Source organism: Microcaecilia unicolor, chromosome 8, assembly GCF_901765095.1.
Source record: "Microcaecilia unicolor chromosome 8, aMicUni1.1, whole genome shotgun sequence".
NCBI lineage: Eukaryota > Metazoa > Chordata > Amphibia > Gymnophiona > Siphonopidae > Microcaecilia > Microcaecilia unicolor.
In genome coordinates, this window is record NC_044038.1 from 119,215,698 (window position 1) to 119,228,431 (window position 12,734).

Here is a 12,734-nt window from a genome sequence, read left to right on the forward strand (position 1 = left end):
TTGCCAACATTCTTTCCCCGTCCTCATTCCTGCCCTGCTGAACGTCAGCTGCACACATTGGACTGCAAGAGAGCATTGGCCTTCTACCTGGAGCGGACACAGCCCAACAGACAGTCCGCCCAATTGTTTGTTTCTTTTGATCCCAATAGGAGGGGAGTGGCTGTGGGGAAACGCACCATATCCAATTGGCTAGCAGATTGCATTTCCTTCACTTACGCCCAGGCGGGGCTGGCTCTTGAGGGTCATGTCACGGTTCATAATGTTAGAGCCATGGCTGCGTCGGTAGCCCACTTGAAGTCAGCCTCCATTGAAGAAATTTGCAAAGCTGCGACGTGGTCATCTGTCCACACATTCACATCTCATTACTGCCTGCAGCAGGATACCCGACGCGACAGTCGGTTCGGGCAGTCAGTTCTTCAGAACCTGTTTGGGCTTTAGGATCCAACTCCACCCCCCGAGGGCCCTGTTTGTTCTGTTCCAGGCTGCACTCTCAGTTAGTTGGTAAATTTTTTAGGTCTATCTCAGTTATGTCCTCGCCGTTGCGAGGCCCAATTGACCATGGTTGTTGTTTTGAGTGAGCCTGGGGGCTAGGGATACCCCATCAGTGAGAACAAGCAGCCTGCTTGTCCTTGGAGAAAGCGAATGCTACATACCTGTAGAAGGTATTCTCCGAGGACAGCAGGCTGATTGTTCTCACAAACCCGCCCGCCTCCCCTTTGGAGTTGTCTTCCCTTGTATCTCTTTTGCTTCATACGAGACTGGCCGGCTCGAGCCGGTTTCGGGCGGGAAGACGGCCGCGCATGCGCGGTGCGCGCGGGCGCGCGAGAGCTAGCAAAGGACTTTGCTAGTGAAGATTCCGATTGGAGGGGCTGCCGTGGACGTCACCCATCAGTGAGAACAATCAGCCTGCTGTCCTCGGAGAATACCTTCTACAGGTATGTAGCATTCGCTTTATTGGGGTCCAACTTGGGGATCAGTCTCAAGAAAAAGGTCTGGGTGTCATCGTAGATAATAATATGCTGAAATTAGTGGCCAAAAAAGCAAACAATGCTAGGAATTATTAGGAAAGGGATGGTGAATAAGACAAATATTATGCCTTTGTATCGCTTCATGGTGCGTCCGTACCTTGAGTATTGCGTTCAGTTCTGGTCACCATATCTCAAAAAGATATAGCGGAATTAGAAAAGGTTCAAAAAAGAGCGACCAAAATGAGAATGGAACTCCTCTCGTATGATGAAAGGCTTAAAGAGGTTAGGGCTCTTCAGCTTGGAAAAGAGACGGATAAGGGGAGATATGATTGAGGTCTACAAAATCCTGACTGGTGTAGAATGAGTAGAAGTAAATCGATTTTGCACTCTTTCCAAAAGTACAAAGACTAGAGGACACTCGAAGCTACATAGAAATACTTTTAAAACAAATAGGAGGAAATATTTTTTTCACTCAACGAATAGTAAATCTCTGGAACTCTTTGCTGGAGGAGGTGGTAACAGCGGTTAGCGTAACTGGGTTTAAAAGAGGTTGGGACAATTTCCTGGAAGAAAAGTTCATAGTCTGCTGTTTACAGACATGGGAAGCAAATGCTTGCCGTGGGATTTGTCGTATGGAGTGTTGCTGCAATTTGAATTTCTGCAAGGTCTGGCCACTGTTTGGAAAACAGGATACTGGGCTAGATGGACAATTGGTCTGACCCAGTATGGCTACTCTTATGTTCTATGTTCTTATATCCCATAAGTCTCTGGATTGATCTGTTGGGACTAATGGAAAGAAAATCAAATAAGAACTAATTTTACCTTGCTGGTCATGTTCATAAAGAATCACCATTCCTGGCCCTCCAAGAGCTGCACAAGAAGCACGTTGGACAATAGTTTAGGCTGAAGTTCACCTTTGTGGCATCTAAGCTGCCATCCATGGAGGCTTCATGGCTTGTGCTATGTTGCATTCGTTGCTAGAGTCCCTGGTGGACTTGTGCCTTGGAGTCGTGTAGTCTTCCTGGCATGTGCTTCCATTGACTTGTGGTCAGCTGCCATTGGCTTTGATTGCTGTGCCGAAACAGGAAGGGGGGTTCAAGTCTGTGAATTGTATTAATGTTTTAATGTAATGTATTTCTTTTGTTTGACCACCAGATGGTTTGCTTTTCTGTTTTAAAGTTTTTGCAGGGAAGACTTGTTTTCTTTTTCATTTTTAGCTCTGTGGAAAGGCAACCTGCAGTGCCATTGGCCAGATACAAGATACGTTCAGAGTTGGGGCTCTGGCCCTGGATTTCAGGAGGTAATGGATTTTCTCCAGTCTCAGGAAGTGCAGAGGGTAAACATTTCTGCCCTGAGACCCTGTTCAGACCTGTGAGCAGTTATTTTCCTGAAATTCCCCAGGTATTGACAGTGTTTAGATAAGTTATTCAGTTACCTGTTGGTGGTGGTTGTTTTCCACCTATTGATATCATCCGGTGTTCTATTTCTTTGGTGATAAACCCATTTATTAGCTCTGTCTTGGACTGACTAAGGATCCAAGGGGTTTGTGTTTTTTTTGGTTATGTGAGTGCTTTCTAGGAACTTTAGGACCCTGGGAGTGTGGCCCCAGTGTCCTAGAAATCAGAGGAGAATAACTTGTGGTTGGGAGACTAGCCCAGAGGCAAGCGGGACCCAGTTGGTGGGAGGAGAGTGCCGTGTAGAGCACATGCCCAAGTACAGGCAGACCTGAGCAGTGCTGGGGACAGACTCGGGTGGCCACAGGGTTAACTCCAAGTACACTTGTCTTTTTAGATTGTAAGCTCTTCAAGCAGGGACTGTCCTTCCGTGTTAAATTGTACAGCGCTGCGTAACCCTAGTAGCGCTTTAGAAATGTTTAGTAGTAGTAGTAGGGTGTTAGGCATTTCGTGACAGTTATGCCATTGATTCACAGATGCAGAATCCAAGAAGCTTCTCATTCAGCTGCATTTTAGGTGGATGCTTGTTAGGAGAGGACCTGGAGAAGTTGAAGTATATGGGGAAGGCTTGGCTTCCTAAGCTGAGGCCAAAGGTTTCCAGCAGTCCTCTTCAACTAGAGGTCACTTCAAGGGAGCAGGCCACATTCAGCCAGCTCAACTCAGGTTTAGGGAGGGGGGAGACCCTTCAAGCCATGTTACTCTGATGGCCCTATGAAATGGAGACTCCAGTTCTCCCACAGAGCTGGAGCTGCCAAGTCTTTCCAGTGAGGGTGTGCTTCGCTAGGCTCCCTCTGTGATCCCAGTAAGGGGGCAGGTTGTCCTTATCTGCTGTTAGGGGGGTCTACATCACCTCAGATTAGTGGGCTCTGGGGGTAGTTGAGAAGTCAAAGAAAACAAAAGGGCAGACGATCTACAAACTCCAAGGTGGAAAAATGACAAAGCAGATCGATATAAGACAAACAATAGTTTATTACTTCCTGGAGCTTGCCACTTTGTTCCCGATACCTTCATTGGGAGATAGAAAATGTGGTTAACTTTATTCAGGGGTCCCAAAGTTCCCAGAAAACACCCACAGACCCAAAAACACAAACCAGGATTCTTAGTCCGTCTAGGACAGCAGAGTCAATAAACTAAATAAGGTTTATTGTCACAGAAGTTTGAACAGAAAAAGGAGAACTCAGCAGGCAGTATTAGGTAACTGAATATGGATCAATTATAAAACTATCTAAACGTTTGTTTACTACATGGGTTGTACCTGGGAAGTTCAGGAAATGTAGCTGCTCACAGGTTATAAAATATTAATTCACAGGGCCTCAGTAAAGAGATCTTTTCTCTCCGCTCCCTTGGTGAGACGGGGGAAAAAATCAGTACCTTCCGGCTACATTTGAAATCCAGGCAATATGGCAATACTTGCCTTTCCATAAGCTGAAAGTTTCTTTCTGCAACAGCTTTAAAACAAGTGCCATCTCCTGGCTGATTAGGAGAAATACACGTCATGAAATAGTTTTAAGGCTCAGAAATCCACTGTTTCATCATTTGTATTCCCTCTAAAGTGAGAATTGTGATTTCCCTGCTCTGATGTGGTCTAATAGATTTGTTTCAGTAGTAATTTCTCCTATTGTGTAGTGTTTAATGTTTCTTTCCACTGGATGGCTATCCTGATTTAAATTTCTTTGCACAAGAAAAACTCATACTTAATGTCTGCATGTGTGTGGATATTGAATGATGCTTAGGCTGTGATGAACTAAGGCTGGTGCTCCTGTATATGGCAATTTGGTTTAGGAAGGGCTTGGACAGCAACTTCAGTGGCTGGAACCAGAGGACAGTGCTGGGCAAACCTTTTTATGGTCTGTCCCACAAATGACAAGATGGATTCGGATAGGCAGGAATGGGTTTCAACAGTAACTCCAGTAGTTGGAATATAAGGACAGGGCCGGACAGACTTTTATGGTCTATATCCCAGTTCTGAGAAGAAGCAAATTGATTTTTTTTTCTTTTTTTCAGTCTTTCCAAAAGTACAAAGACTAGGGGACACTTGAAGTTGCATGGAAATACTTTTAAAACAAATAGAAGGAAATAGTTTTTCACTCAACGAATAGTTAAGTTCTGGAGTTCGTTGCCTGAGGATGTGTTAACAGCGGTTAGCATATCTGGTATTAAAGGGTTGGACAAATTCCTGGAGGAAAAGTCCGTAGTCTGCTATTGACAGACATGGGGGAAGCAACTACTTGCACCAAGATTGGTAGCATGGAATGTTGCTAATTGGGTCTCTGCCAGGTACTTGTGACTTTGCTTGGCCACTGTTTGGAAAACACGTTTTCCGAGGACAAGCAAGCTGTAGTATTCTCACATGTGGGTCGGCGCATGCGAGGGCTAGCAAACGTTGTTGCTAGTGACAATCTCCAATCGGAGGGGCTGCCGTGGAAGTCACCCACATGTGAGTTCCACTATTGAAGAGATTTGCAAGGCTGTGACGTGGTCATCTGTCCTCACATTCACATCTCATTACTGCCTTCAGCAGGATACCCAACGCAACAGTCGGTTCGGGCAGTCGGTGCTGCAGAATCTGTTCGGGGTTTAGAATCTAACTCCACCCCCTTAAGCCCATTTTTATTCTGTTCCAGACTGCACTCTCAGTTAGTTGAATAAGTTTAGGTCAATCTCAGTTATGTCCTCGCCGTTGCGAGGCCCAATAGACCAATGTTTGTTGTTTTGAGTGAGCCTGGGGGCTAGGGATACCCCACATGTGAGAACAAGTAGCCTGCTTATCCTCGGAAAAAGCGAAAGCTACATACCTGTAGAAGGTATTCTCCAAGGACAGCAGGCTGATTGTTCTCACCAACTCGCCCGCCTCCCCTTTGGAGTTGTCTTCCATTGTCTTTGCTATTTACTGGACTGGCGAACACACTCGCGTTCGGGCGGGAAGACGGTCACGCATGCGCACGTGAGGGCTAGCAAACGTTGTTGCTAGTGAAGATCTCCGATCGGAGGGGTCTGCCGTGGACGTCACCCACATGTGAGAACACTCGCGTTTGGGCGGGAAAACTGTCACGCATGCGCACGTGAGGGCTAGCAAACGTTGTTGCTAGTGAAGATCTCCGATCGGAGGGGTCTGCCGTGGACGTCACCCACATGTGAGAACAATCAGCCTGCTGTCCTCGGAGAATACTTTCTACAGGTATGTAGCTTTCGCTGTATGTCCTGTGGTGATTCCTTAAGGGGTTTCTAAGATGGTGTGGTTTTTTGCATTGTTGAGCTTTGTCAGTAATATACTGAAAGGTTCCAGGCTGCACCAGCCCTTATAATGATGTCACTGGAAGAGTTGTGTTTCTCTTACCTCCATCTGCTAGTAGGGGAATACAGCTCTTTGGTCTGGACTGGTCTAGCAGGACTTAAGGAAAGGAAATAACGGGCATCTCTCAACAATCCCCAGGTCCCCATGGTGCCTAAAAAAAATCAGTCCTGGTGCCTAGGTTTTACAACTGTAGATACTTTATTTTGTCCTAGCCTGTAGTCCCTCCTCACCCGCTGGATCCAACTGGCATCTTTCTCTCTCCCCAAATTCAGCCTCTTTCTGACTCTTCTCCCCCCCCCCCCCCCCCCCCCCCCCCCCCTGAAACATAAGTATTGCCATACTGGGAAAGACCAAAGGTCCATCAAGCCCAGCATCCTGTTGCCAATAGTGGCCAATCCAGGTCACAAATACCTGGCAAAATCCCCAAAAAGTACAAAACATTTTATACTGCTTATCCCAGAAATAGTGGATTTTCCCCAACAGTGTCTTGATCCCAAGCAGCTGCAGCCATCAAGACACTGCTCTGCCAGGTCCCACCTTCTGTGAGGTAACTTCTGCTTTTTATAGGCATGATCCAGCAGAGGGAAGGCCCCAAAGCTATAGCAGTGTGTCTTGATGACTGCTGCTGCTTGGGATCAAGGCAATTTTTTTTTCTTTTCTTTTTTTTTTTTTTTAAGGTGGGGCTTGAGATAAGCTGTTTTGGGGTAGAGGAGAGCTTCATAGGCTACTGCTATGGATGAGTATGTGAGCCAAGGCTGCTGGGGGTGGCTGGGTAGGTGATGGTTGTGTTAGCTGGGAGTGGATGGGAAGGGTTAAAACTGCAACTGCTGGAGGCAGGTACGCAATGGAGAGAGGCTAAAGCTGCAACATTTGGGTGTGAGGTGCACCTTCCCACGTACCCTTAGTTATCTGCTGCTTTCTCTCCATTGCCAGACGGTGGGTAAAGGGAAGAGCAGTTGCCTCCTATCTGCTGCTTAAACAACTTCTGTGCATCATCTTGAGCATATTATGAATCTGCAATTTGTAAAATATACATGAATAAAAATTCCAATCATTACAAGGCTGGCACCTAGTTCCTAACAGGTGTCATTAATTTCACCTTCTGTGTATTCCAGGCAAGTAAAAAATCCAGTCACTAAGATAGTGGCCAGAAATGGTCCAGTTTGATTTTGCTGGTATGCAAATTATAAAAATGTTTGTTAATCCTGGCAGTTGACTATTTGAAAAGCAACCTCTGCTGAATATTGTACATGTTGTGGTCTTGTAATGTTTTAGGCATTTGTTGAGATGGAGAAGCGTGAAGATGCTATGGCGATGGTTGCTCACTGTGAGAAGAAACCACTCTGGTTTCAGGGAAAATCTGTGCAAGTGGACATTTCGGAGAAGTATAAGAAACTGGTCCCAAGGGTATGTATTGTATGGGGTACTAAGAGAAAAGATATAGTGTGGTTGCCATATTAGTCCACTTTAATACAGGTATCTTTGCTGTATTTCTATTAACCAAACTTTAAACGTGGAGGAGTGGCCTAGTGGTTAGGGTGGTGGACTTTGGTGCTGGGGAACTGAGGAACTGAGTTTGATTCCCACTTCAGGCACAGGCAGCTCCTTGTGACTCTGGGCAAGTCACTTAACCCTCCATTGCCCCAGGTACAAATATGTACCTGTATACAATATGTAAGCCGCATTGAGCCTGCCATGAGTGGGAAAGTGCGGGGTACAAATGTAACAAAAAAAGAGAACATTTTTTACTAGATTTTGAAGACCAGAACCACCTCCCTCAGGTAAGGGCAGATAGTAGCTGGAGGTGGTCTTTACCTTTTTAACATTGTACTGTTGCCATGTCTGTTCTGACACATGTAGATTTCCATGGAGTCTTTACAGTCCATTTGACTACAAAAGTTTCTTGTATTGGATATGCCAACATAGATCCTGTTTGGGTCACTTGTGGAGAGAATAAAATGCAGAAAATCATGAATGACCACATAAACTCATCTGGCTATTAGGTGTCTATACATCTTTTTCTTGCAGATGTGATAGCCCCAAGAGCAATTTTTTTTTCTTTTTATGGGGCAGTGGTAGCAGTTTTGAGAATTTGCTGGTGTCATGGGTTTGTGTTGTGCTGACATACCATATCTGTTATATGAATGTTCTCCAGGGTCAAGCAGGACTTGTGAATCCTCACATGTGGGTGATGGCACTAATGGAATTTGGCATGGGAAATAGTAACATAGTAGAAGACGGCAGAAAAAGACCTGCATGGTCCATCCAGTCTGCCCAACAAGACAACTCATATGTGCTACTTGTGTATACCCTACTTTGATTTGTACCTGTGCTCTTCAGGGCACAGACCGTATAAGTCTGCCCAGCACTATCCCTGCCTCCTACCACCGGCTCTGGCACAGACCGTATAAGTCTGCCCAGCACTATCCCTGCCTCCCACCACCGGCTCTGGCACAGACCGTATAAGTCTGCCCAGCACTATCCCTGCCTCCCACCACCGGCTCTGGCACAGACCGTATCTCTGCCCAGCACTATCTCCGCCTCCCAACCATCAGCCCCGCCTCCCAACCACTGGCTCTGGCACAGACTGTATAAGTCTGCCCAGCACTATCCCCGCCTCCCAACCACCAGCCCCACCTCCCTATCTAAACTAAGCTCCTGAGGATCCATTCCTTCTGCACAGGATTCCTTTATGCTTATCGCACGCATGTTTGAATTCCGTTACCGTTTTCATTTCCACCACCTCCCGCGGGAGTGCATTCCAAGCATCCACTACTCTCTCTGTGAAAAAGTACTTCCTGACATTTTTCAGTACCTTTGCAATTTTTCTTAAAGCCAATGGGCCTCTCGCTACCATGTCTGTCATTAACACCTGCTGCTGTCTTATACCATCCCTTCCATCCTGTTTTTTTTCCTTCCGTAAAATCAGACATGTTTCCTCATCATGGTTTCCTCAGTTTATTGACTTTGCAAGTCCTCCTGATGATATGTGGTTTGGAGTGTTCCACTTTTTTTTTTTTTTTTTTTTTTGCTGGTTTCAAAGATTTTGCTTTGTGGGGTTTTTACGTAGTTCACTTTTGGCCTATTTTTTGGCCTTGAGTACCCAGAAGATGTCAGGGATTCATGAACAAAAAAAGGGAAAAATAGAAACAATACAAAATCTCTTATTCAAGTTTTATTGTATACCAAAAGACACTAAAGAATACTGTGATACAAGTGGGGAAAAAAGGAACTGGAGGCATCAGATGTTCATCAGTGGCAAGGCTATTAGGTCTCCTATAGCGCAAAGCTATTCCAATCAATCACTTGCCTACAGGAACCAAAACCTCCATTTTTAACAACTTATTAGAAAAACTATTGTATAGGTTCAAAATCTAAGAATTAAACCTGTTAGCACAAAAATACATGCTGCACAAAAATTTCTGAAATTCCTGCTATAAAGCATTGGACATAACGTCATATCAAAATTCAAACAAAAGGGAAAGAAAAAAGTTTTATCCTGCATTTGCAGGTTCAGCGCTGGTTAAAGAGTTCAGGTTCCTGGAGACAAGTGATAGATTATACGCAGTAGGCTCAAGGGTTTGGAATAGCTTTGTGCTACAGGAGACCTAATAACCTTGCTACTGACGAACATCTGATGCCTCCGGTTCCTTTTTTCCACTTATATCACAGTATTCTTGAGTCTTTTGTTCAGTTGTTTATTTTGAATTTTTTCAACATATTATAAGAGAAAGCAAAGCATTGTTTACATCCAAGCAGGGTACAATTAGATCTCTAAACATCAACTTGTATTAAAAAAAAAAAAAAAAGACAACCTTGCCTACTAACAGTATAAACTCCAGCCCCACTTGCTCCTTACCCCACCCCCTCTATAACCCCCCCCCCCCCCCCCCCCCCCAATACCTTCCCTCTATTGAGAAGCTAATCATTCCATATCATCATGCTGATCAATCCATAGACTGGTGGGTTGTGTCCATCTACCAGCAGGTGGAGATAGAGAGCAATCCTTTTGCCTCCCTATATGTGGTCATGTGCTGCCGGAAACTCCTCAGTATGTTCTCTATCTCAGCAGGTGGTGGTTACACACAGCAGCAGCTCTGGCTAGGTCTCCAAACCTAATCTTTAGGTTTTGTTGAGTACCTGGGTTTGAGGGCTGCTCTTGAGCAAGTGCAAACCTGGTGGTGCCAGGTCCCTCCTTTTCTCCCCCCTCCCGCTGGCTCCGTTTAAAAAAAAAAAATTGACGTCCTTTAAGGGCGTTTATTTCAACGTTTATATCAGCGTTTATTGCAGCTGCTCACTGGGACACCAGTTCGTTACAGGTCGGAGCGAGAAGCAGGTAATTTTACCTTTTTATAGTGGGCAGGGGGTTCCCCGTTCGGTCTCCACGTGGCTTATGGCGTCGGAGGGCGAGGGCGCGAAGATTCGCTCCCCGGACCGCGTGTGTGCGTCTAGCGGGGATGCGGGGGTTTTCAAAGCCTGAATTGCCTTTGTTGGGCATCAGTTTGGAGTCCGGTCAGTGTTCCGGTTCTTCCTCTGGTGCGGCGGTTTTTCCCGCCATAAGCGCCCATCCCACGCTGCTCGCCCACTCCATGTTGGCCGGCCACTCTGCTCGGACGGCTTCTTCTTGGGCCGCCCTCGAGCTGGGAGACGTTAATGCTTGATTCGGGTGACGGCAAGAAAGCGGCGAAAGTTAAGCGCCGTTCTTCCCATGCGGCTCCTTCTCGGAGTTTCGCGCCGGAGGCCATTTTGGATGCGCAGCATGTTTCTCCCCCGCTCTTGTGAGCGCCGGTTGAGGGTGCGTCTAGGGCTGTGGCCCAGGCGACAGAAGTGCACAGTCTAGGGGGTTTCTCCCCTGAGTTCTTTTTCCTGCTGCATCAAGCTTTTCTTATGATAAACGCTGCCCCGGCTCCCCCCTCTGATCAAGGGGCTGAGGCCTCCGGAAGCAAACGCCCTCAGGTGGACTTCCAGGCCCTAGAGGACTCGGTCTCCTCTGATGTAGATGAGGGCAGCGTATCTGAGTTCTCCCAACGGTCCTTTGGGGATTCCTTGGAGGAGACAGATTCCCGCTCGGCTGGAGCGGATGAACCCTCTGCAGCATGGATCTTTCGCTCAGAGGATTTGCCCAACCTGTTATTGCAGGCCATGAGCATTTTGAAGAGTTCCTCTCCGGAGGACGTCTCTCCCTCAGCCTCTGTTGGCTCTGCCATTATGCGGGGGACTAAGCGCCCGCCTAGAACCTTCCATGTGCATGATTGCACACCTTGATTTCGGCTCAATGGGATTTCCCAGAAGCGAGCCTTAAAGTGGCTAGGGCTATGTCCCGCCTCTATCCTCTGCCTGAAGGTGAACGGGGGGCCTACCGTAGATTCTTTAATCACTGCGGTGACTAAGAAAACGGCGTTGCCGGTGGAAGGTGGCACGGCCCTAAAGGACGCCCAAGACAGGAGTTTGGAGGCAGCTTTAAAGTCGTCGTGCGAGGCGGCTGCTTTAAGTTCACAGGCCTCAGTTTGCGGCTCCTTTGTGGCCAGGGCGTGCCGGACGCTTGCGCAGCGGGCTTCCCCCTCGGATCCTTCCTTGAGGGCTGATTGGCCCGCCCTGGAATCGGGCTTGGCCTACTTGGCAGGCTGGCTGTATGATGTCTTGAGAGCCTCGGCTAAAGGTATGGCTCAGACAGTCTCTGCGCGGCGGTGGCTTTGGCTGAAACATTGGTCTGCGGACCACGCCTCTAAGTCCCGCCTGGCTAAGTTGCCTTTTAAAGGCAAGCTGCTCTTTGGGGTCGAGCTGGACAAGATTGTGCCCGATCTCGGCACGTCTAAGGGCAAGAGGTTACCGGAGGTCAGGGCTCGGGCCAATGGTGCCCGCCCCGGTTCCTCCAAAGGATGGTTTCAGGAAGCCCGTTGGTATTGCCCGGGCAAGTCGAGCTCCTCTGCCCCCTCTTTCATCAAAAGGAATTTCTCCCCCAAGCAGCATTCCTTTCGCAGAGACCGCCGTCCCGGAGGTGCCTCCTCCGGTCCTCCCCCAGGGTCTCATACCCAATGACGGGGCGCTGGTCCATGGCCCAGAGCAGATTGGAGGACGCCTATCCTCGTTTCTGGGCGAGTGGTCCAGGGTAACTTTGGACGCTTGAGTGCTGGAAGTCATCAGAGACGGCTACAAGCTAGAGTTCTGCCGACCCTTAAGAATCGGGTTTGTGCACTCTCCCTGCAAGTCTCCGGTCAAGCTGTGGCAGTGCAGCAGACTTTGGACAATCTGATCCGCCTGGGTGCAGTCGTTCCGGTGCCAGAAGATCCTCTGGCAAGGGACATTACTCCATTTCTTTGTGGTACCTAAGAAAGGAGGTTTTGTCCGGCCTATCCTCGACCTCAAGGGGTCAGTCGGGCTTTGGAAGTTTGGCACTTCCGAATGGAGACTCTCCGCTCTGTTATAGCAGCAGTACAGGCAGGGGAGTTCCTGGCATCCTTGGACATCAAGGAAGCTTAATTGCATATTCCCATCTGGCCTCCTCATCAACGCTTTCTGCGTTTTCCAGTTCTGAGGACACTCCCAGTTCAGAGCCCTCTCTTGCGGGTTGACTACTGCTCCGTGGACCTTCTCCAAGTTATGGTGGTCATCGCAGCCTTCCTACGCAAGAAAGGAGTACAAGTCCATCCTTATCTGGACGACTGGTTGATCCGAGCCCCCTCTTATGCAGAGTGCGGCAGAGCTTCAGACCGGGTGATTGCTCTTTTGAGCTCCCTGAGGTGGATCATCAACTGGGAGAAAAGCCAGCTGCGCCCGACTCAGTCCCTGGAGTATCTGGGAGTTCGATTCGACCCCCAAGTGGGCAGAGTGTTCTTGCCGGACAATCGGATTGTCAAGCTTCAGGCTCAGGTGGACAAGTTCCTAGCAGCCTCTTCTCTTCGGGCTCGGGACTATGGGCAGCTGTTGGGCTCTGTGACGGCCATGATGGAAGTAGTGCCCTGGGTCAGGGCCCATATGAGACCTATACAGCTCTCTGCTGCAGCGATGGACTCCAGC

The 12,734-nt window shown here is 47.9% G+C and overlaps 1 protein-coding gene across 2 annotated transcripts in view; it reads left to right on the top strand.

Moving 5' to 3' along the window:
* The window catches only part of MATR3 (matrin 3), a 354,187-nt gene that overhangs the window by 232,093 nt on the left and 109,360 nt on the right, over window positions 1-12,734 (top strand). For both annotated transcript variants that reach the window (XM_030210961.1, XM_030210962.1), the window contains one exon: window positions 6,993-7,124. In XM_030210961.1, the coding sequence (XP_030066821.1) occupies window positions 6,993-7,124 (132 nt within the window). The remainder of the gene's footprint in view (window positions 1-6,992; window positions 7,125-12,734) is intronic.